This window comes from Macaca thibetana, chromosome 15, assembly GCF_024542745.1.
Source record: "Macaca thibetana thibetana isolate TM-01 chromosome 15, ASM2454274v1, whole genome shotgun sequence".
Classification (NCBI taxonomy): domain Eukaryota; kingdom Metazoa; phylum Chordata; class Mammalia; order Primates; family Cercopithecidae; genus Macaca; species Macaca thibetana.
The window spans coordinates 16,008,724-16,033,864 of record NC_065592.1 but is presented as its reverse complement, the minus strand read 5'-3'; the positions used below and the strand labels follow the sequence as shown (position 1 = coordinate 16,033,864).

The 25,141-nt window shown below is 39.6% G+C and overlaps 1 protein-coding gene across 2 annotated transcripts; it reads right to left on the bottom strand.

The window, feature by feature from the left end:
- Window positions 1–41: 41 nt before the first annotated feature.
- Window positions 42–24,407, bottom strand: LOC126937237 (olfactory receptor 1B1). 2 transcript variants are annotated; one of them, XM_050760670.1, is made up of 2 exons: window positions 24,312–24,407; window positions 42–1,897 (listed from the first exon to the last, which is right to left on the bottom strand). In XM_050760670.1, the coding sequence occupies exon 2, from the start codon at window positions 1,460–1,462 to the stop codon at window positions 509–511; it is 954 nt and encodes a 317-aa protein (XP_050616627.1). In that variant the 5' UTR covers window positions 1,463–1,897; window positions 24,312–24,407; the 3' UTR covers window positions 42–508. The 2 variants fall into 2 exon arrangements, with proteins under 2 accessions (XP_050616627.1, XP_050616628.1); XM_050760671.1 differs by lacking the exon at window positions 24,312–24,407 and adding an exon at window positions 24,144–24,225.
- Between the last annotated feature and the right edge of the window lie 734 nt (window positions 24,408–25,141).

Below are 25,141 nucleotides of genomic sequence, written 5' to 3'. Positions count from 1 at the left end.
TCTGGGACATATTTTTGCTCATTGAATGGAATAGGTAGTGAACTTGACAGCCCTATTTGTCTAAACTGCTGTCTTCCCTTACTTTCTGATATACACAAACACTCCCACAAGAACGCACACCAACCTAAATGTGACGATGATTAACTCTACTGCCCTTCCTTTAGCTCATAGTTTCACAATCCTATCCTCATATTCCCTCAGAACCCTAAAATTAAAACCACCCAGACTTGGTAATTCATTTTCATCCATTTTGATAAAATAAAAGGCCTGATGGAGGGTGTCCAGAGGTATGCTGATAAAGAAGTCCTGATGTTATGTGTCTATGAATATACAATGTTTATGGCTCTATCAAAGCAAAACATTGACAAGAAGCAAATCTAGAGTTCCTTAAGTTATCTAGGCCCTCCCTCCCTCTGATATTCCTCCCTCTGATCTCCCCAAAACCAACTCTGCTTATAATATGCCCATAATTTTTCTCGCCTATTCAATATGGCCCACAGCAGGCTAATCAGGGGTCTACCTTCCCCCATTCAAGCAGCCTGTGGAATGCACCCTTGACATCCTTATTGCGGAGGCTATACACAAAAGGGTTGGCCAAAGGTGTAATAGCAGTATACATTACTGAAGCCACCATATCCTGATGCTGAGAGTTCTGGGAGGGAGGTTGGAAGTAGACCGAAATGATGGTGCCATAGAGGAAACCAACCATGGTGAGGTGGGATCCACAGGTGGAGACTGCTTGGTGGCGACCAGCAGCTGAAGGCAAACGTAGAATAGTGGCCCCAATTCGGACATAAGACGGTACAATGAGGGCACAGGGGCCCAGCATAAGGAAGCCACCCTCAAAGAATATGGCCAGCTCATTAGAATGTGTGTCAGAACAAGAGGCTCGCAGAAGTGGCCGGTGGTCACAAAAGAAGTGAGGAAGGTTAACATTGCTCCCAGCATCCTGAGTCCAGCAAAGAGGCAGGATGAGTCCCACATGCAACATGGTGTGCAGTATGGACACTACCCGGCTCAATGCTAGTAAGCAGGCACACCATTGGTGATTCATTACCAAAATATAGTGCAGGGAGTCACAAATGGCCACATAGCGATCCAGAGCCATGACAGCAATGACAAGCGTATCTGTAACCCCAAATGCATAGAAAAAAAAGAACTGAGCCAAGCAGCGGGCAGCAGGAATGGTTGGGTAATCAGAGACCAGATGGGCCAGCAACTGGGGCAATGTGACTGTGGATGGCCCCATGGCTATCACAGAGAGGCCAAGAAGCAGATAATACATGGGTGAGTGGAGTCTGGAGTCCCAGGAGATGAGCAGCACTAGTGTCACATTCCCCAATATGGTGGCCAGGTAAACAGCCAGGAACAGGAAGAAGAGGAGAGTGTGGGAGATATTAGTTCTTGAGAACCCGAGGAGCAAGAAAACTGGAGAGTGTGAAGCATTAGAGGCACCGCTCATGATGAGTGACAGTCAGTCTGCCTGAAAGACAATTTAAGTCAAAAAGAAACTCATGGATCTGAGGTTAGGGATCATAACATTTCTATTTAATTATATTATGTTACTCAATATCATTAAAGACCTAGATTCAACCTTGACCATCTATGCTCCCTCTCTAAGGTGTAGGATTTCGCTTCCTTAATGTATTTATTTTCTCCTTTATTTCTTCCTTTTCACCCACCGTAGTGACTTGTTCCATCTACTTCACAAGCCCTACTAAAGTCCCACCTACAGTGAAAAACTCTTCATTCATATTTGTCTGTTCATCCAACTATTTCTTATCTTTTTCCAGGGGCTGACTGCATGAAAGAATTATCTATATTCACTGTCTCTGATTCCTTACCTTCCATTCATACCTCAGCCAACTGCAATCCTCATGATTTCTTCTCGCTGAACCTGTATGGAAAATAACATACCATTAAAACACATACCATATAAAGAAACAATTCTTCTGACATAGCTGACATTTTTATGCTTCCTCTAAGATCTGGAACAAGACAAGGATGTCCACTTTTACCACTCCTATTCAACATAGTACTAGAAGTTCTAGCCAGAGCAATCAGGCCAATGAAAGAAAGAAAAGCCACCCAAATTAGAAAAGAGGAAGCCAAATTATCCATGTTTGCCGACAACATGATCTTATATTTAGAAAAACCTAAAGACCCCATCAAAGAACTCTTACATGAGATACTGCTTTAGAATGTCATGAAATTACCTGTTCTTTCTCTTTGTTCCCTATGTTAGTTAATGGCATTATCATTATCATCTGCCTGATGCACAAACAAAAAACTGAAGGAATTACTCCATCATCTCCCACATCCAATCACTCATTAACTTCTATGTTTTCCCTTATATCCATTCTTTGCTGTTAGTCTACTATGACTGTTTAAGTTTTAGCATCTCTAACCAATACTAATTTCTATAACCTCATTACTGGTTTCTCTACTTATCTCTCCTGATAGGTTTTCCATCAGGAGATACCTATGATACCAGAATAAAACTTTCAACATGTGACTCTGTGTTTAAATAGTCAGGGACTTCAGAATAAAATCCAAATGGCTTAATCTGTCTTGTATGGAACTTTCATTATTAGTACATAACTTCTCTTAGGATTATACTGAGTCACATATCCAGTGTTTTGTTTTGTTTGTTTCAATTTTTTTTTAGACAGAATCTCACTCTGTCACCCAGGCTGGAGTGCAGTGGCTCGATCTTGGCTCACTGCAACCTCCACCTCCCAGGGTTAAGTGATTCTCCAGCCTTAGCCTTCCAAGTAGCTGGGAGTACAGGCACACATCACCATACCCAGCTCATTTTTGTATTTTTAGAAGAGACAGGGTTTCACCATGTTGGCCAGGTTGGTCTTGAACTCCTGATCTCATGATCCAACCATCTTGGCCTCCCAAAATGCTGGGATTACAGGCATGAGCCACCATGCTCGGCCCCAATGTTTTAAACTAGACATTTTTTCTTAATTCTCAAACATGGTAAGCTCTCACACCCCTGCACATCTTCCCATTATTCTGAGAATTTGGGCTTTCTGAAATATGAGGTACATAATACAATCATCCACACACACCCACTCAACACAAATAGAAATTTAGAGAAAATATAATAATCATACTTTTAAAATCATAACTGAGCTTTCAAGAATGTACAGATTATAAGTCTGTAATCAAAGAGGAATATGAAAAATTAATATCTTAAAACTATCTGTGATGGTGGAGATAGTGAAGGCAGGTGAGAGGTTGCAGGTAGGTTCAAGGGCATCACATCAGTCTTCATAGTTCACAGGCTTGATTATTAACATCCATGTAGAACAGATGAGAGCTCAAACCTGTACAAGGCAGGAGGTAGAGATCACCACATAAATTCAGGACATTCAAAAGGCTAAACTTTCAGCGAAAGGGTATACACAAACAGGAAAACACACACACACACACACACCTATGCCCACACAGGGTATGTGAGAACTAATGAAAATTCAGTTATGGATCTGTACCACATAAGGAGTGGATAATGCTAATTTACAAAATATATACATTTTTCTAGAACCATCAAAATAAAAAAGTAACATAAAAATTATCCTCATACAGGTAAAAGCATTGGAGTACCTTATAGAAGGGAACATAAAACTTCTCCTCAGTGACTTACAGACTCTAGACAGGAATCCCACAAACAGAAACCCACCAAAGACAAGCTCACAATTCAAAATTACAAAACACACATAATGTTTATTCATTATGAAGATATTCATCAATCAACAAATAATGTGAATCGCCTCCTCGAAATGTCATAAAATTAACCAAACTGTTAAGGAATATACATTATGTTTAAAGTATTTAGCGTCTAAGAGAGAAAATAAAGATTATAAGAAAGAAGTAATCAGAAAGAGAAAACATATTTTTAAAGCCCCAAAAAGAATTACTAGAAAATAAAAACATTCACATTGAAATGAAAAACACAATGGATGGGTTGGACAGTGGCTGAAGAGAGAAGTTAGTTCTTTTTAAATTTTTTTTATAGGTTTTGGAAGAACAGGTGGTATTTGCTTATAAGAGTGAATTCTTCTGCGGTGATTTCTGAGATTTTGGTGCACCCATCACCCAAGCAGTATACACAGTACCCAATTTGTAGTCTTTTATCCCTCACCTCCCTTCCACCCCTTCCCCCAAGTCCCCGAAGTCCATTGTATCATTCTTTTGCCTTTACATCCTCATAGCTTAGTTCCTACTTATGAGTGAGAACATGTAATGTTTGGTTTTCCATTACTGAGTTACTTCACCTAGAATAATGGAAAGCAGCTAATTCTAAGAAAAATACCCAGAAGACAGTACAAAGTGACCAAGATAATATGAAGAGGGTTTGTATTCATTTGTTTTCACCCTGCTGAAAAAGATAATATGAAGGGTATTTGTATTAGTTTGTTTTCACCCTGCTGATAAAGACATACCCAAGACTGGGCAATATAAAAAATAAAGAGGTTTAATGGACTTACAATTCCACAAGGCTGAGGAGACCTCACAATCATGGCAGAAGTTGAAAGGCACATCTCACATGGCGGCAGACAAGAGAAGAGAGCTTCTGCAGGGAAACTCCCCTTTATAAAACCATCAGATCACTTTGGGAGGCCGAGACGGGCGGATCACGAGGTCAGGAGATCGAAATCATCCTGGCTAACACGGTGAAACCCCATCTCTACTAAAAAGTACGAAAAACTAGCCGGGCGAGGTGGCGGGTGCCTGTAGTCCCAGCTACTCAGGAGGCTGAGGCAGGAGAATGGCGTAAACCCGGGAGGCAGAGCTTGCAGTGAGCAAAGATTGAGCCACTGCACTCCAGGCTGGGTGACAGAGCGAGACTCCGTCAAAAAAAAAAAAAAAAAAAAATCAGATCTCGTGAGACTTATTTACAATCATGAGAACAGCACAGGACAGACTGCCCCCATGATTCAATTACCTCCCACTGACTCCCTCCCTCAACACATAGGAATTCAAGATGAGATTTGGGTGGGGACACAGCCAAACCATATCAAGAGTTAAGAATCTCAGGAAACAAAATAAGAAAACCCACTATATATCAAATAAGTCCAAGGAAAAAAAATGGACACTACATACCAAAAAAATGGAATTGGACCCTTATCTTATACCATTTACTAAAATCAACTCAAAATGGACTAAAGACCTAAACACAAGTCCTGAAACCATAAAATTCCAAGAAGAAAATAAAAGGGGGAGACTCATTGACATTAGTTTTGGCAGTGATTTTCTGGATACTACATCAAATGCTCAGGCAACAAAAGCAGTGGTAAACAAGTGAGACTACATCAAACTAAAAAGCTTCTGCACAGCAAATGACGTAATCAACAGAATGAAAAGGCAGCCGACAGACTGGGAGATAATATTTGCAAACAATATATCTGATAAGGGGTTAATATCTGAAATATGCTTAAAAACTTATACTCAATAGCAAAACAATAATAATAATAACCAAGTTTAAAAATGGGCAAAGAGGCCAGGCATGGTGGCTCATGCCTGTAATCCCGGAATTTTGGGAGGCCAAGGCAGGCAGATCACTTGAGGTCAGGAGTTCGAGACCAGTCTGGCCAACATGGCAAAACCTCGTCTCTCCTAAAAATACAAAAATTAGCCAGGTGTGGTGGAACATGTCTGTGGTCCCTGTGAGGTTGCTGTGAGCCGAGATCACACCAATGCACTCCAGCTTGGGTGACGGCACGAGACTATGTCTCAAAAAAAGGGTAGGGGTGGGGGCAAAAAGAACCTGTATTAGTCCATTTTCATGCTGCTATAAAGAAATACACGACAGCCTGACCAACATGGAGAAACCCCGTCCCTACTAGAAATACAAAATTAGCCAGGCATGGTGGCACATGCCTGGAATCCCAGCTACTCAGGAGGCTGAGGCAGGAGAATCGCTTCAACCCAGGATGCGGAGGTTGTGGTGAGCAGAGATCACACCATTGCACTCCAGCCTGGGCAACAAGAGCGAACTCCACCTCAAAAAAAAAGAAAAAAGAAAAAAAGAAAAAAAAATACCCAAGACTGGGTAATTTATAAAGGAAAGAGGTTTAATTGACTCACAGTTCCACACAGCTGGGGAGCCCTCAGGAAGCTTGCAATCATGGCAGAGGGCAAAGGAGAAGCAAGTACCTTCTTCACAAGGCAGCAGGAGAGAGAAAATGCAGGGGGAACTGCCACTTATAAAACCATAAGATCTCTTGAGAATGCACTCTCATGAGAACAGCATGGGGGAAACCACCCCCATGATCCAATCACCTTCCACCAGGTCCCTCCCTTGACATGTGGGGATTACAATTGGAGATGAGATTTGGGTGGGGTCACAGGGACAAACCATACCCGAACCTGAATAAATATTCCTCCAAAGATATACAAATGGCCATAGGTACATGAAAGTGTGCTCAACATCACTAATCATCAGGGAAATGAAAATCAAAATCACAATGAGATAGCACCTCACGCCTGCTAGGATAGTTATTATGCAGAATAACAAGAAGAAATAACAAGCATTGGCAAGGATGTGAAGGAAAGGGAACATGTGCACATTGTTGGTAGGAATGTAAATTGGTACATCCATTATGGAAAACAGTACAGAGGGTCTTCAAAAACTTAAAAATAGAATGACCAGGTGACCCAGCAACCCCTCTCCTGGGCATATACCCAAAGGAAAATAAATCAGCGCCTCAGAGAGTATCTGCACTCCCATGTTCACTGCAGCCTTATTCACAATAGCTAAAATATGGAAATGACCTCAGTGTCTTTTAATGAATGAATGGCTGAAGAAATTGTGGAATATTATTTAGTCTTTAAAAAGGAAGGGGTTCTGCTCTTTTTTTGTGATAACATGGATGAACCTGGAGGATATTATGTTAAGTGAAATAAGCCAGGCACAGGAAAAAAATACTGCATAATTTTACTTTTACATAGAATCTTATTTTTTAAAAGCTAAATACATAGAAACAGTGACTAGAAGGGTGATTAGCAGGAGTAGGGGAGGGGAAGAAATGAGGTCAAAAGATACAAAGTTACAGTTTTGTAGGATGGATGTCTACAGGTATGCTATACAGCAAGATGACATATTAATAATATTGCATTGTATACTTCTATTGTGGAAATTTGCCAAGAAAGTAGATTTAAGGTGTTCTTACCACAAAAAAAAATAGGTAGCTGTGTGAGGTAATGGATATGTTAATTTGCTTGACTGTTGTAACCATTTCACTATGTATGTGTACATTAAAACCTTATGTTGTACACATTAAATATACATAATAAAAAATAAGTCCAAGATTAAATATATGGGAAAACAGAGGAGATGCAATATTGAAGGGACACAAACTAAGAATTTGCCAGACTTAATGAAGGAAATGAATCCTCAGATTGAAGAATCACAACAACTCCCAAACAAGATAAATTTTCTAAATTCCATACATAGACACTGTTAGGGAAACCACTGAATAGGAAATACAAAGAGGTTATATTAAAAGCAACAAGAAAGAAAGACAAACAGACTGACAAAAGATTTATCAGCAGCAAGAGATTCTAGAAAATTAGGAAATAATATTTCCAAAGTGCTGAGAGAAAATAATGACCAAACTCAAATTCTATATCCCTTTAAACTATTGAAAAAATAAAAAGCATTTTTACACATGATATTTTCTCTTTCATGGAATGTCCTCCCATCCTCTTAGGGCCCAAACTTAGGGCCACATGCTAACAAGTGAAAAGCTACATGATGTTGAAGGACTCAGTCAGGTTTCATTTCTACTTGGAGACTTCACCAAGTCCCTGCACAGTACAGCACTTTTCACTTTTCAAGTAACTTTGTAAATATTGACTTGCCTATCTCCCAATGTACACTGTTAATCACTTGAATATATGTGTGTGTGTATACACACACACATATATACATATGAACCTCTGTAGATACACATACACGCATACGTACACGTATATACTGGCCAGGAGCAGTGGCTCACATCTGTAATCCCAACACTTTGGGAGGCCAAGGTGGGTGGATCACCTGAGGTCAGGAGTTTAAGACCCGCCTGGCCAACACGGTGAAACCTGGTGTCTACCAAAAATACAAAAAATTAGCCAGGCATGGTGGCAGGTGCCTGTAATCCCAACTACTTCGGAGGCTGAGGCAGGAAAATTGCTTGAACCCAGAAGGCGGAAGTTGCAGTGGGATCCGAGATCATGCCATTGCACTCCAGCCTGGGCAACGAGAATCAAATTCTGTCTTAAAAATAAATAAACAAACAAACAAACATTCATCACTGACTTCCTGCATTCATCACTGACTTCCTAATACCTAACACAGAGCTGGGAAATGAGTGGGTGCTCGTTAAACATTTGTTAACTAAAAAAAGAGATTTTCTACTAAAGTGCAGTAGTCTAGAAGTTAATACAAAGGTTTTGGAGTCAGACTTACCTGGAGCTTCACTCCATATCTGCCATTTATTAACTATGTGATCTTAAGCAAGTTATGCTTTTTCATATGTCAAATAGTAACAAAATTTCTTATAGGGTACAGAAGATTAAAGGAGAACATCTTCTGTTAAGAGAGTATTTTTGGAAGAAGCTGAACTTTGCAGAGACAAAGCAAAAAGTAACTTTTTTCACACGACTGCTTTTTGAAAAGTCTCATTTTTAGGTACTAAAATTCCAACACATTAGAATATAAACATTTTAATTCTCAAGCAATTTAAACTGTGCTTTCTTCCCAGGCAGGATTTATGGATTTATGTTTTCATCCAGAAACCTGCATTAGGGAAAGAGGGATGTGACTCTCTTCATAATTGCACCATTGTCTCCTTCCTTTCCTGTCTCTGGCTATTGCAGTGTTGATTTGAAGAAGGGAAATGGAAAAGTAAGGTCTTTTTGAATGATCAAGCTGGTAGAAGTTACAAATACTGACTCTTTTCTCTTGCGGAGCATCATGTTGGTCCATTTGAGACCACCTACAGGTAACCATTACTGCATTCTTCACAGACAAGACTATTTCAAACCCTGTTGGATCCCTTAGAGCCCCTCCCTTATGCTGGACATCTGACTGCACCCTTCTAAGCTTCTTCTAGAATTGCCTTACTCAAGCAAGAAATTCTCTGAGGTGGAATGATTTTCAAGACGACACAGCTCATGTACCATCCTTGGGTCCAAGGAAAGTTAGTCTAAGGAAAACTCATACATTTTTATCCCAACAAATTTTGTAAATGCAGTCTTCTTTTTCTCCATGCACTGGCAGGAGTTGCACCTGGCCCTTCTCTCAAGCTTTTTTCAAGGTCTTAAGTAATATTTTGCAGTGCATTCTTAGTTTACAAGCATGTTTTCTTAAACTATCTTTTTGTTACCAGTTTCTAATTTAATAGCATTCTGGCCAGAGAATTTAATCTCTGTGAGGTTAGTTCTTTGAAGTTTTTTAAGATTCATTTTGTGTCCTAATATGTGGCTAAAAAATGGATATACAGGGACAGAAATGGACAGTCCCAAAAACAAACTCACAATTTGTAGAAATTGTGGTATATAATAGTATGGCATTCTTCAGTGATGAAGAATAGGTAATTCAGTTAAATATTGTGCTATAACTGTACATACATACTTTAACTTGTGTTTTATTCACACTATACAGCATTTGTAATCAAAACAACATGCATGGAGTGTAAAACTCCAAGATACAATGTTAACTGGGAAAGGCCGGTTGCAAAATGATAGAAAAGTACAATAACAGATATAAAGTTTTAAAACATGCAAGAGAATTGTGTCATTTTTATAAAACATATATAGGGAAATTCTAGAAACATGCATGAAAATAATGAATAGTTTATTTGGGATAATAGGTTTCTTTAGGAAAAGAGGAAAGAGTAGCAGTTTAGGCTTTAATTGTATCTATAGCAGTCAATATTTTCAAGGTAATAACTGAAACCAAAAAGGGCAAAAATTTAGGTTTTGTTAAAGTTGGGTGTTTAGTATATGTAGTTCATTGTTTGGGTTCCAATGCATTTTTCTATACTGTGAAGCTTTTCCTATTAAAATTATAAACAATAATGTCAAGGGTAGCAATGGAGATATAAGACCTTTTATTTTTAGTAGTTTTTATTATTGATGCCTTTTAAGATTAAGCATACCTTTCTAACTCAAAATAACATCCACATCACACATTTAGCACCAGGATACTCAAGCTAGTACATTATGGAGAACCCAGAATTAGGTAATATCTATCTGAGAACTAAGATAATCAGAGATTTATCTCCAAACCAATTTTCCAAGACCTTATGGAAAAAGAAAAGGTCACAATACATGTGAATTATAATCATCAGGCCTGTGCACTTGAGCCATGAAGTTCCCCTAGATGGTCTTTCCCTGACCCCAGGTAGAACCCATGTTTCCAGTTATCATTTCTGGTTCTCTGTCTCACTATAGGAAGTTCTACAGTGAGCTTCTCATGGCAGCTTTTCGTTTGAGCCGATTGAAGGGATCTAGAGCTGGAGAAAAGTTTACACAGAGCTCTGGAATAGAAGGGAGAAATCTTCAGCAAGACGAAGAGATGGAAGGCTCATAACTGACTATATTCCCCCAGTCTCAGAAGCCCAAAATTTAATCATAAGCTTTGGTTTATGCTACACTACATTGGTTGGATTATAACCTGCTTGCCTGTTTACTCACTTGGTTTTAAATATTATTACAAACACACATCAACTTATTGTCCAACAAAGAAACAAGAACATTGATGATAATTCATATCTACTTAGATAGACCTTTTACATCACCTGTCTCTGTTACCTCCTGCTTAAGTTAACCAACCTCTAGAATCTTGAGTTAATCATCCTCTTACTCTTCTTAATATGTTTATATATTATATACATCTATGATTTTGATACACCTATAGATATTCCAAAAAGAATATTGTCAAGTTTGAGATGATCTTAAATGTATTAAAGGATAACAAGCTTTAAGTAACTTGAGGTGGACTTGTCTTTAGATTTCAGCATCATATTACTTCACTGATATTATTGGATATAGGTTTGGTTCACTTATTTTTCACTGCTATATAATAGCCCTTTGCATGAACATATCACAATGTATTTATACATTCTCTGTGATATGTATTTGGGTTGTTTACTGATTTCCATTATACAAAGCATGGGTCTAAGCTTATATGAGTGTAGGTTTCTGTGCTCTAAGTTATTAACTCTCATATGTGAGGAAGTTTTTTGAGATGTCTTTTAATCTCAGATTCCTCAACCATAAAGTGGACATGGGAACTACTTTCACAAAGTTGTTGGAAGAATTAAACAAAATGCCTATTATTGTTTTTAAAATTATAATTCATACTTTGTAATCTATCAACAAATTAAGTATAGTTTCAGTATAAAGTAATTTACTCCATTTTTGCTTCCAAGGTTATAAATGAACAGGCTTCACCATACACAATAACCTATAAAAACAGGAGTAGTAGAATAAGAAGCTAACATTTTTTGAGCCCTTTTTATGTGCCACACACTGTACGAAGCACTCCACATGCATGATTTCATGAAGCCTTCAGTTCTATGAGCAGGTACCATTTCTCATTTTACAAATCGGGAAACTGAAGCACACACAAATTAAGCAACTTGCTTACCACTGTAGAACTAGTCAGTGGCAGAACTGTAATTTTAACACAAAGAATTGGAAATCTTGATCACTGCTTCTCGTAAACCCTTCTTCATTTTCCTTCTTTACTGTTATTACCCACTATCCCCTATCTTCTAGATATTTGCTTTTGTCTAATCTCTACAATACTATAAAATGATTAATTTTATCCTCCTCCCTCCAAGTGGTTACCTCTTTTCTATATATTTTCCTTACCTAGTAAACAACAACAAAAGCAGCAGAAACCTCTGCAGATGCAAACGACTCTGTCTGACAGCTTTGAAGAGAGCAGTAGATCTCCCAACACGGAGGTTGAGATACATCTCCTCAAGGGACAGACTGCTGGCTCAAGTGGGTCCCTGACCCCTGAGTAGCCTAACTGGGAGACGTCCCCCACTAGGGGCAGTCTGACACCCCACACCTCACAGGGTGGAGTACACCCCTGAGAGGAAGCCTCCAAAGCAAGAATCAGACAGGGAAACTCACTGTTCAGCAATATTCTATCCTCTGCAGCCTCTGCTGCTGACACCCAGGCAAACAGGGTCTGGAGTGGACCTCAAGCAATCTCCAACAGACCTACAGCTGAGGGCCCTGACTGTTAGAAGGAAAACTATCAAACAGGAAGGACAGCTACACCAAAACCTCATCAGTACGTCACCATCATCATCAAAGACCAGAGGCAGATAAAACCACAAAGATGGGGAAAAAGCAGGGCAGAAAAGCTGGAAATTCAAAAAATGAGAGCGCATCTCCCCCGGCAAAGGAGCGCAGCTCATCGCCAGCAACGGATCAAAGCTGGACGGAGAATGACTTTGACGACATGAGAGAAGAAGGCTTCAGTCCGTCAAACTTCTCAGAGCTAAAGGAGGAATTACGTACCCAGCGCAAAGAAACTAAAAATCTTGAAAAAAAAGTGGAAGAATTGATGGCTAGAGTAATTAATGCAGACAAGGTCATAAATGAAATGAAAGAGATGAAAACCATGACACGAGAAATACGTGACAAATGCACAAGCTTCAGTAACCGACTCGATCAACTGGAAGAAAGAGTATCAGCGATTGAGGATCAAATGAACGAAATGAAGCGAGAAGAGAAACCAAAAGAAAAAAGAAGAAAAAGAAATGAACAAAGCCTGCAAGAAGTATGGGATTATGTAAAAAGACCAAATCTACGTCTGATTGGGGTGCCTGAAAGTGAGGGGGAAAATGGAACCAAGTTGGAAAACACTCTTCAGGATATCATCCAGGAGAACTTCCCCAACCTAGTAGGGCAGGCCAACATTCAAATCCAGGAAACACAGAGAACGCCACAAAGATACTCCTCGAGAAGAGCAACTCCAAGACACATAATTGCCAGATTCACCAAAGTTGAAATGAAGGAAAAAATCTTAAGGGGAGCCAGAGAGAAAGGTCGGGTTACCCACAAAGGGAAGCCCATCAGACTAACAGCAGATCTCTCGGCAGAAACTCTCCAAGCCAGAAGAGAGTGGGGGCCAATATTCAACATTCTTCAAGAAAAGAATTTTCAACCCAGAATTTCATATCCAGTCAAATTAAGTTTCATAAGTGAAGGAGAAATAAAATCTTTTACAGATAAGCAAATGCTTAGAGATTTTGTCACCACTAGGCCTGCCTTACAAGAGACACTGAAGGAAGCACTCAACATGGAAAGGAACAACAGGTACCAGCCATTGCAAAAACATGCCAAAATGTAAAGACCATCGAGGCTAGGAAGAAACTGCATCAACTAACGAGCAAAATAACCAGTTAATATCATAATGGCAGGATCAGGTTCACACATAACAATCTTAACCTTAAATGTAATGGACTAAATGCTCCAATTAAAAGACACAGACTGGCAAACTGGATAAAGAGTCAAGACCCATCAGTCTGCTGTATTCAGGAAACCCATCTCACACGCAGAGACATACATAGGCTCAAAATAAAGGGATGGAGGAAGATTTACCAAGCAAATGGAGAACAAAAAAAAGCGGGGGTTGAAATACTAGTTTCAGATAAAACAGACTTTAAACCATCAAAGATCAAAAGAGACAAAGAAGGCCATTACATAATGGTAAAAGGATCAATTCAACAGGAAGAGCTAACTATCCTAAATATATATGCACCCAATACAGAAGCACCCAGATTCATAAAGCAAGTCCTTCGAGACTTACAAAGGGACTTAGACTCCCATACAATAATAATGGGAGACTTCAACACTCCACTGTCAACATTAGACAGATCAACGAGACAGAAAGTTAACAAGGATATCCAGGAATTGAACTCATCTCTGCAGCAAGCAGACCTAATAGACATCTATAGAATTCTCCACCCCAAATCAACAGAATATACATTCTTCTCAGCACCACATCGCACTTATTCCAAAATTGACCACATAATTGGAAGTAAAGCACTCCTCAGCAAATCTACAAGAACAGAAACTGTAACAAACTGTCTCTCAGACCACAGTGCAATCAAACTAGAACTCAGGACTAAGAAACTCAATCAAAACCGCTCTACTATATGGAAACTGAACAACCTGCTCCTGAATGACTACTGGGTACATAACGAAATGAAGGCAGAAATAAAGATGTTCTTTGAAACCAATGAGAACAAAGATACAACATACCAGAATCTCTGGGACACATTTAAAGCAGTGTGTAGAGGGAAATTTATAGCACTAAATGCCCACAAGAGAAAGCAGGAAAGATCTAAAATTGACACTCTAACATCACAATTAAAAGAACTAGAGAAGCAAGAGCAACCGCATTCAAAAGCTAGCAGAAGGCAAGAAATAACTAATATCAGAGCAGAACTGAAGGAGATAGAGACACAAAAAATCCTCCAAAAAATCAATGAATCCAGGAGTTGGTTTTTTGAAAAGATCAACAAAATTGACAGACCGATAGCAAGACTAATAAAGAAGAAAAGAGAGAAGAATCAAATAGACGTAATAAAAAATGATAAAGGAAATATCACCACCGACCCCACAGAAATACAAACTACCATCAGAGAATACTATAAACACCTCTATGCAAATAAACTAGAAAATCTAGAAGAAATGGATAATTTCCTGGACAATTACACTCTTCCAAGACTAAACCAGGAAGAAGTTGAATCCCTGAATAGACCAATAGCAGGCTCTGAAATTGAGGCAATAATTAATAGCCTACCAACCAAAAAAAGTCCAGGACCAGATGGATTCACAGCTGAATTCTACCAGAGGTACAAGGGGGAGTTGGTACCATTCCTTCTGAAACTATTCTAATCAATAGAAAAAGAGGGAATCCTCCCTAACCCATTTTATGAGGCCAACATCATCCTGATACCAAAGCCTGGCAGAGACACAACAAAAAAAGAGAATTTTAGACCAATATCCCTGATGAACATCGATGCAAAAATCCTCAATAAAATACTGGCAAACCGGATTCGGCAGCACATCAAAAAGCGTATCCACCATGATCAAGTGGGCTTCATCCCTGGGATGCAAGGCTGGTTGAACATTCGCAAATCAATAAACATAATCCAGTATATAAACAGAACCAAAGACAACAACCACACGATTATCTCAATAGATGCAGAAAAGGCTTTTGACAAAATTCAACAGCCCTTCATGCTAAAAACGCTCAATAAATTCGGTATTGATGGAACGTACCTCAAAATCATAAGAGCTATTTATGACAAACCCACAGCCAATATCATACTGAATGGGCAAAAACTGGAAAAATTCCCTTTGAAAACTGGCACAAGACAGGGATGCCCTCTCTCACCACTCCTATTCAACATAGTGTTGGAAGTTCTGGCTAGGGCATTCAGGCAAGAGAAAGAAATCAAGGGTATTCAGTTAGGAAAAGAAGAACTCAAATTCTCCCTCTTTGCAGATGACATGATTGTATATTTAGAAAATCCCATTGTCTCAGCCCCAAATCTCCTTAGGCTGATAAGCAACTTCAGCAAAGTCTCAGGATACAAAATTAATGTGCAAACATCACAAGCATTCTTATAGACCAGTAACAGACAAACAGAGAGCCAAATCAGGAATGAACTTCCATTCACAATTGCTTCAAAGAGAATAAAATACCTAGGAATCCAACTGACAAGGGATGTAAAGGACCTCTTCAAGGAGAACTACAAACCACTGCTCAGTGAAATCAAAGAGGACACAAACAAATGGAAGAACATACCATGCGCATGGATAGGAAGAATCAATATCGTGAAAATGGCCATACTGCCCAAGGTAATTTATAGATTCAATGCCATCCCCATCAAGCTACCAATGAGTTTCTTCACAGAATTGGAAAAAGCTGCTTTAAAGTTCATATGGAACCAAAAAAGAGCCCGCATCTCCAAGACAATCCTAAGTCAAAAGAACAAAGCTGGAGGCATCACGCTACCTGACTTCAAACTATACTACAAGGCTACAGTCACCAAAACAGCATGGTACTGTTACCAAAACAGAGATATAGACCAACGGAACAGAACAGAGTCCTCAGAAATAATACCACACATCTACACCCATCTGATCTTTGACAAACCTGAGAGAAACAAGAAATGGGGAAAGGATTCCCTATTTAATAAATGGTGCTGGGAAAATTGGCTAGCCATAAGTAGCAAGCTGAAACTGCATCCTTTCCTTACTCCTTATAAGAAAATTAATTCAAGATGGATTAGAGACTTAAATGTTAGACCTAGTACCATAAAAACCCTAGAGGAAAACCTAGGTAGTACCATTCAGGACATAGGCATGGGCAAAGACTTCATGTCTAAAACACCAAAAGCAACGGCAGCAAAAGCCAAAATTGACAAATGGGATCTCATTAAACTAAAGAGCTTCTGCACAGCAAAAGAAACTACCATCAGAGTGAATAGGCAACCTACAGAATGGGAGAAAATTTTTGCAATCTACTCATCTGACAAAGGGCTAATATCCAGAACCTACAAAGGACTCAAACAAATTTACAAGAAAAAAACAAACAACCCCATCAAAAAGTGGGCAAAGGATACGAACAGACATTTCTCAAAAGAAGACATGCATACAGCCAACAGACACATGAAAAAATGCTCATCATCACTGGCCATCAGAGAAATGCAAATCAAAACCACAATGAGATACCATCTCACACCAGTTAGAATGGCGATCATTAAAAAGTCAGGAAACAACAGGTGCCGGAGAGGATGTGGAGTACTAGGAACACTTTTACACTGTTGGTGGGATTGTTAACTAGTTCAGCCATTATGGAAAACAGTATGGCGATTCCTCAAGGATCTAGAACTAGATGTACCATATGACCCAGCCATCCCATTACTGGGTATATACCCAAAGGATTATAAACCATGCTGCTATAAAGACACATGCACACGTATGTTTATTGCGGCACTATTCACAATAGCAAAGACTTGGAATCAACCCAAATGTCCATCAGTGACAGACTGGATTAAGAAAATGTGGCACATATACACCATGGAATACTATGCAGCCATAAAAAAGGATGAGTTTGTGTCCTTTGTAGGGACATGGATGCAGCTAGAAACCATCATTCTTAGCAAACTATCACAAGAACAGAAAACCAAACACCGCATGTTCTCACTCATAGGTGGGAACTGAACAATGAGATCACTTGGACTCGCGAAAGGGAACATCACACACCGGGGCCTATCATGGGGAGGGGGGAGGGGGGAGGGATTGCATTGGGAGTTATACCTGATGTAAATGACGAGTTGATGGGTGCTGACGAGTTGATGGGTGCAGCACAGCAACATGGCACAAGTATACATATGTAACAAACCTGCACGTTATGCACATGTACCCTAGAACTTAAAGTATAATAATAATAATAAAATAAATAAATAAATCTGTACAAATTTTAATTGCCAATGAAAACATAATTTTTTTTAAAAAGATCTTTGAAATGAGAAGAGAGAAGAGCATAGTTGGGGATTAGAATAAAGAAAATTAGGAGGGCGGAGCAAGATGGCCGAATAGGAACAGCTCCAGTCTCCAACTCCCAGCGCGAGTGACACAGAAGACCGGTCATTTCAGCATTTTCAACTGAGGTACTAGGTTTATCTCACTAGGGAGTGCCGGAAAATCGGTGCTGGTCAGCTGCTGCAGCCCGACCAGCGAGAGCTGAAGCAGGGCGAGGCATCGCCTCCCCTGGGATGTGCAAGGGGGAAGGGAATCCCTTTTCCTAGCCAGGGGAACTGAGACACACAACACCTGGAACATCGGGGACCTCCCACCCCAATACTGCGCTTTAAGCAAACAGGCACAACAGGAGAGTATATCCCACACCTGGCCGGGAGGGTCCCACGCCCACGGGCCTCCCTCATTGCTAGCATAGCAGTCTGCCATCTAACCGCAAGGCAGCAGCGAGGCTGGGGGAGGGACGCCCGCCATTGCTGAGGCTTAAGTAGCTAAACAAAGCCGCTGGGAATCTCGAACTGGGTGGAGCTCACAGCAGCTCAAGGAAACCTGCCTGTCTCTGTAGACTCCACCTCTGGGGACAGGGCACAGATAAACAACAACAAAAGCAGCAGAAACCTCTGCAGATGCAAACGACTCTGTCTGACAGCTTTGAAGAGAGCAGTGGATCTCCCAACACGGAGGTTGAGATCTGAGAAGGGACAGACTGCCTACTCAAGTGGGTCCCTGACCCCTGAGTAGCCTAACTGGGAGACATCCCCCACTAGGGGCAGTCTGACACCTCACACCTCACAGGGTGGAGTACACCCCTGAGAGGAAGCCTCCAAAGCAAATATCAGACAGGTACACTCGCTGTTCAGCAATATTCTATCCTCTGCAGCCTCTGCTGCTGACACCCAGGCAAACAGGGTCTGGAGTGGACCTCAAGCAATCTCCAACAGACCTACAGCTGAGGGCCCTGACTGTTAGAAGGAAAACTATCAAATAGGAAGGACAGCTACACCAAAACCTCATCAGTACGTCACCATCATCATCAAAGACCAGAGGCAGATAAAACCACAAAGATGGGGAAAAAGCAGGGCAGAAAAGCTGGAAATTCAAAAAATAAGAGCGCGTCTCCCCAGGCAAAGGAGCGCAGCTCATCGCGAGCAACGGATCAAAGCTGGACGGAGAATGACTTTGACGACATGAGAGAAGAAGGCTTCAGTCCGTCAAACTTCTCAGAGCTAAAGGAGGAATTACGTACCCAGCGCAAAGAAACTAAAAATCTTGAAAAAAAAGTGGAAGAATTGATGGCTAGAGTAATTAATGCAGACAAGGTCATAAATGAAAGATGAAAACCATGACACGAGAAATACGTGACAAATGCACAAGCTTCAGTAACCGACTCGATCAACTGGAAGAAAGAGTATCAGCGATTGAGGATCAAATGAACGAAATGAAGCGAGAAGAGAAACCAAAAGAAAAAAGAAGAAAAAGAAATGAACAAAGCCTGCAAGAAGTATGGGATTATGTAAAAAGACCAAATCTACATCTGATTGGGGTGCCTGAAAGTGAGGGGGAAAATGGAACCAAGTTGGAAAACACTCTTCAGGATATCATCCAGGAGAACTTCCCCAACCTAGTAGGGCAGGCCAACATTCAAATACAGGAAGTACAGAGAACGCCACAAAGATACTCCTCGAGAAGAGCAACTCCAAGACACATAATTGCCAGATTCACCAAAGTTGAAATGAAGGAAAAAATCTTAAGGGGAGCCAGAGAGAAAGGTCGGGTTACCCACAAAGGGAAGCCCATCAGACTAACAGCAGATCTCTCGGCAGAAACTCTACAAGCCAGAAGAGAGTGGGGGCCAATATTCAACATTCTTCAAGAAAAGAATTTTCAACCCAGAATTTCATATCCAGCCAAACTAAATTTCATAAGTGAAGGAGAAATAAAATCCTTTACAGATAAGCAAATGCTTAGAGATTTTGTCACCACTAGGCCTGCCTTACAAGAGACACTGAAGGAAGCACTCAACATGGAAAGGAACAACAGGTACCAGCCATTGCAAAAACATGCCAAAATGTAAAGACCATCGAGGCTAGGAAGAAACTGAATCAACTCACGAGCAAAATAACCAGTTAATATCATAATGGCAGGATCAAGTTCACACATAACAATCTTAACCTTAAATGTAAATGGACTAAATGCTCCAATTAAAAGACATAGACTGGCAAACTGGATAAAGAGTCAAGACCCATCAGTCTGCTGTATTCAGGAGACCCATCTCACACGCAGAGACATACATAGGCTCAAAATAAAGGGATGGAGGAAGATTTACCAAGCAAATGGAGAACAAAAAAAAAGCAGGGGTTGAAATACTAGTCTCTGATAAAACAGACTTTAAACCATCAAAGATCAAAAGAGACAAAGTAGGCCATTACATAATGGTAAAGGGATCAATTCAACAGAAAGAGCTAACTATCCTAAATATATATGCACCCAATACAGAAGCACCAGTTAGAATGGCAATCATTAAAAAGTCAGGAAACAACAGGTGCTGGAGAGGATGTGGAGAAATAGGAACACTTTTACACTGTTGGTGGGATTGTAAACTAGTTCAACCATTATGGAAAATAGTATGGTGATTCCTAAAGGTCTAGAACTAGATGTACCATATGACCCAGCCATCCCATTACTGGGTATATACCCAAAGGATTATAAATCATGCTGCCATAAAGACACATGCACACGTATGTTTATTGCAGCACTATTCACAATAGCAAAGACTTGGAATCAACCCAAATGTCCATCAGTGACAGACTGGATTAAGAAAATGCAGCACATATACACCATGGAATACTATGCAGCCATAAAAAAGGATGAGTTTGTGTCCTTTGTAGGGACATGGATGCAGCTGGAAACCATCATTCTTAGCAAACTATCACAAGAACAGAAAACCAAACACCGCATGTTCTCACTCATAGGTGGGAACTGAACAATGAGATCACTTGGACTCGGGAAGGGGAACATCACACACCGGGGCCTATCATGGGGAGGGGGGAGGGAGGAGGGATTGCATTGGGAGTTATACCTGATGTAAATGATGAGTTGATGGGTGCTGACGAGTTGATGGGTGCAGCACAGCAACATGGCACAAGTATACATATGTAACAAATCTGCACGTTATGCACATGTACCCTAGAACTTAAAGTATAATAATAATAAAAAATAAATTTAAATAAAAAGAAAATCATACAAAAGATCAATGAAACAAATAACTGTTTTTCTTGCTACCACTGTTACTGATATAGTAATTATAGATATTACACAGTCAAAGTGAATCCAGTCCAGGTTTTTCAACTGTTGCTATGATGCACTGTGTGTAGCCCAATTCCCATATTTGATTCTGTGCTACAGGAGAGAAGAGGCTGTGATTAATTCACATGTGTATCCACTGACTAGCATGGTGCCCCAAGCAAGCACTCAAGAAAGAATGGCTGAATAAATGGCCAGTGAGTGACAACCTTTATTTCATTAACCCTAATTCCCTAACGAAATGAAATGCTCTGTTTTCCTATCGTTCTCCAACAGTGTTTATATATCGAGTAAATATTTATGAAATAAATCCTTTTTATCTCCTTATGTCCTTTGTTTTCACAATCAGTATTTGTCTTTCTGTGCCTGACTTATCTCACACAGCATGATGTCCTCTAGATTTATCCATATTGTCACAAATAACAGGATTTCCCCCCTTTGTAAGGCTAAATAATATAGCACAGAATGGTGACTATAATAAATAATTATGCATTGTATATTTCAAAATTACTAAAAGACTTTAAATGTTTTCACCAGAAACTGAAAATTACTTGTGGTGATGGATTTGTTAATTAGCCTGATTTAATCATCCAATATTACGAACATACATCAAAATATCACATTGTACTCCATAAATTACACAGTTATTATTTGTCAACTAAAAATAAACATTTAAGAAAAATTCTCCATCATTCCAGGTCGTCCACTGCACCATTCACCCTGCTCCCCCAGGCACATTATTTTCAAAGCACTAAAACAACTTTTTAATATCAAAAGAAAGAATATGTGATAAGGGATCAAAGAGGAAGGAACAAAGGAAAATGCAGCATCCAACTTTAACTAGCTTGGGAGTTAAATTTTCCCCAGAGATCTAGTGCTTCAAGTCCACTCTACTTAGTGGGGTCCAGACTGTTTCTGACCAAAGTCCTCCTATTACTGGCTCCTTGAAAGTCCTATTCTGTGAAATTTCTCCTACTTTTACACATAAAATGACAGAGTCATACCTAAATCAACCCAAATGCCCATCAGTGATAGGTTGGATAAAGAAAATGTGGTACATACACACCATGGAATACTATGCAGCCATAAAAAAAGGAATGAGATCATGTCCTTTGCAGGGACATGGATGGAGCTGGAAGCCATTATCCTCAGCAAACTAACACAGGAACAGAAAACCAAACACCACATGTTCTCACTTATAAGTGGGAGCTGAACAATGAGAACACATGGAAACAGGGAGGGGAATGACACATACTGGGGCCAGTCGGGGGTTGGAGTGGGGGGAGGGAGAGCATTAGAAAAAATAGCTAATGCATACTGGGCTTAATACCTAAGTGATAGGCACAGCAAACCACCATGGCACACATTTACCTATGTAACAAAACTGCACATCCTGCACATGTACTCCAGAACTTAAAATTATTTTTTTAAAAAAAGTCCTATTTTGTGAAATTTCTTCTGCTTTTACATATAGAATGACAGAATTTTACCTGTCTTCCTTGAAGTGGTAGCCTAGGGTAATGGTCAAGAACATGCATTGGCCGGGCGCAGTGGCTCACGCCTGTAATCCCAGCACTTTGGGAGGCCGAGGCGGGCGGATCACAAGGTCAGGAGATCGAGACCACGGTGAAACCCCGTCTCTACTAAAAATACAAAAAATTAGCCGGGCGCGGTTGTGGGCGCCTGTAGTCCCAGCTACTCGGGAGGCTGAGGCAGGAGAATGGCGTGAACCCGGGAGGCGGAGCTTGCAGTGAGCCGAGATCGCGCCACTGCACTCCAGCCTGGGCTGGGCGACAGAGCGAGACTCCGTCTCAAAAAAAAAAAAAAAAAAAAAAAAGAGCATGCATTGAATTCTGGCCCTGACATTTACCAATAATATTACATGGGGAAATATCATTTACCTCTATGAGTAAGACTCAGTTTCCTTATTTCCAAAATGGGCATACTAATAGGATCTGTCTCTAAGAATTTATGTAGCTACTACATGCCTGAAAGGTACTCTGTGTTCAATAGGTTGTATCCATTTTGTTGTTGTTGTTATTTGATGGAGAAGTTGGCACAGGGCACAATTCTGACAACATGTGTCTTTGAAAAATTTATTAATCTAAATATAGGAAACAAATCCTTGAAGTTTTGTTGATTTCAGATATTATACATAGACAAGGACAATTTTCTCATTATTATCTGCTATGGTTTTAAAATGTCCCCCAAAGTTCATGTGTTAGGAGCTTAATACCCAATACAACAGTATTGGGAGATAGGCCTTTAAGAGGTGATTAGGTATCTTTTCTCATGAACCCTTGGAGGGCGCTTTCTTATGAATAGATTAATGCTGTTATTGCAGGAATTGTCATGGGAGTGGGTTCCTGATTAAAAAAAAAAAAAAAAATGAGTCTGGCCCAACTTCCTCTCTGTATCTTATATATGCACTTCCTTACCATGTGACACCTTCCACAATGGAATAATCCTCACCAAATTCTAGCGTTGTGCTCTCAGACTTCCTAGCCTCCAGAACCATGAGCCAAAGAAACTTTCATTCTTTATAAATTACCCCATCTGTGGTATTCCATTACAGCAGCAGAAAATGGATGAAAACAGTATCATTTCACAGTCTACAAACTAAAGTTAAATTTAAAACCAGAACTTGAGGCATGACTTTCTATTCCTAAACCCAAACAGTACTAAATCAAAAATTACAACATAAATTCTATTGAATGGGTACTTTTATTTAATTTATAATGTATTTTAGTTAGATGATTATGTGAAAGCTATAAGCATTGGCATTATATTGCATTTTTTTAATTAAGTAGCATCATTGAAAGTAGTTTAAATCAACTGAGGTAGCCAACTGATTTTTTTTCTTTAAAAGTTATCAATATAATACATTAAATGATTCAATACATATTTCTAGTCTAATTTATTTTCATTTTTATGTAGATTTTGACCACCAATATGTTTGAAGATCTTTCTCAGGGTATTCCAAGGGTCTGGGGCATTCTCAATCTCCTGGGCCTTTCGGCTACAAAAGAGACTTTTAGTATGAGGTTTATCATTTTGGAGAAATCAGAGACTTTCTGGCCAACACAGACTGTGAATAATAAAAATACAAATAATAGAAAATTGTTATATAGAACTTACCAAAAGTGTCTTTATACATATTAAATAATTAAATCTTTACCACAATTATGAGGCAGCTACTATTATCTATTTTTTACATAAAGTCAAATGAGGCAAAGAAAGGTTAGGTAACTCACCCTAAGATCCTACAACTGGTTATTAGCAGACCTAGAATTCAAGACAAGATATCTGACACCTCAGTCCATGTTGTTCCTGCCTATGCTGTAATGCTTCCCAGCTAAGGACTGGCTGGAAGTAGATCAAGGGCTTTTAGAACAGATTACAGAAAGTGAAACTATACTTACTGCAATGTCCATTCTGCTTTACCAGCAATAGTAGTCTTGAGAGCAGATTGATATTTGCACTCACAGAACACAAAAACATAGCAAACCTCCAGACCTGGGATAGAAATCAAAGGACAATCTTATCTCTATTTATAGTGTTCCATTTTAAAGGGCAACATATTCACCTATAATTATGTATTATTTTGGAGGGAAGACATAAAGCATAGCATACATAGTCAGACCATGTGCTCTGAAGTGAGGTTGCCTGGTTGAATCCTGGCTCATCCACTTACTAACTGGATGACTTTGAGAAGGTTACTCAATTTTTTGTGCCTTGGATTTCCCATTTGCAAATAAAATATAAGAATAATGCCTACCTAATAGGGTTATGAGGACAATAAAAGTGACTCAATACTTACAAAGCACATAGAAGAGTTCATGGCCCATCATAAGTACTTTATAAAGGTTTGTGAATAAATGAATTTTTTGAAGGCTGGAGAAAATGGGCAGAATGCTATTGTTGCTAACCTTTCTGGGTGATGGTAACATGAATGATTACTATTTTCCTCTTTGTACCTTTCTACATTTTTTATTTCAAATTTCCACAAATAGAAAAATGAGAAAATATTTCATCTGTTGAGTAACCACTACCTTGAACAAGGCATTGATCAGTCACTCATGAGTGGAAACTGACTATTTAATATTCCACTGTATCTCCAGTACCCACCAAAATTCCTAGCATATCATAAGCCTTTAATAAGTGTCTATGAACTAATAAACTGATCAGAACAGTCAGATATTAACAGGCATAGTTATTGATCTCAAGGAGTATGCAGTCTGGAGGGACAGCT

Excerpts from the sequence above, each read along its gene's own strand:
- LOC126937237 (XM_050760670.1), bottom strand. The coding sequence starts at position 1,462 with ATGAGCGGTGCCTCTAATGCTTCACACTCTCCAGTTTTCTTGCTCCTC.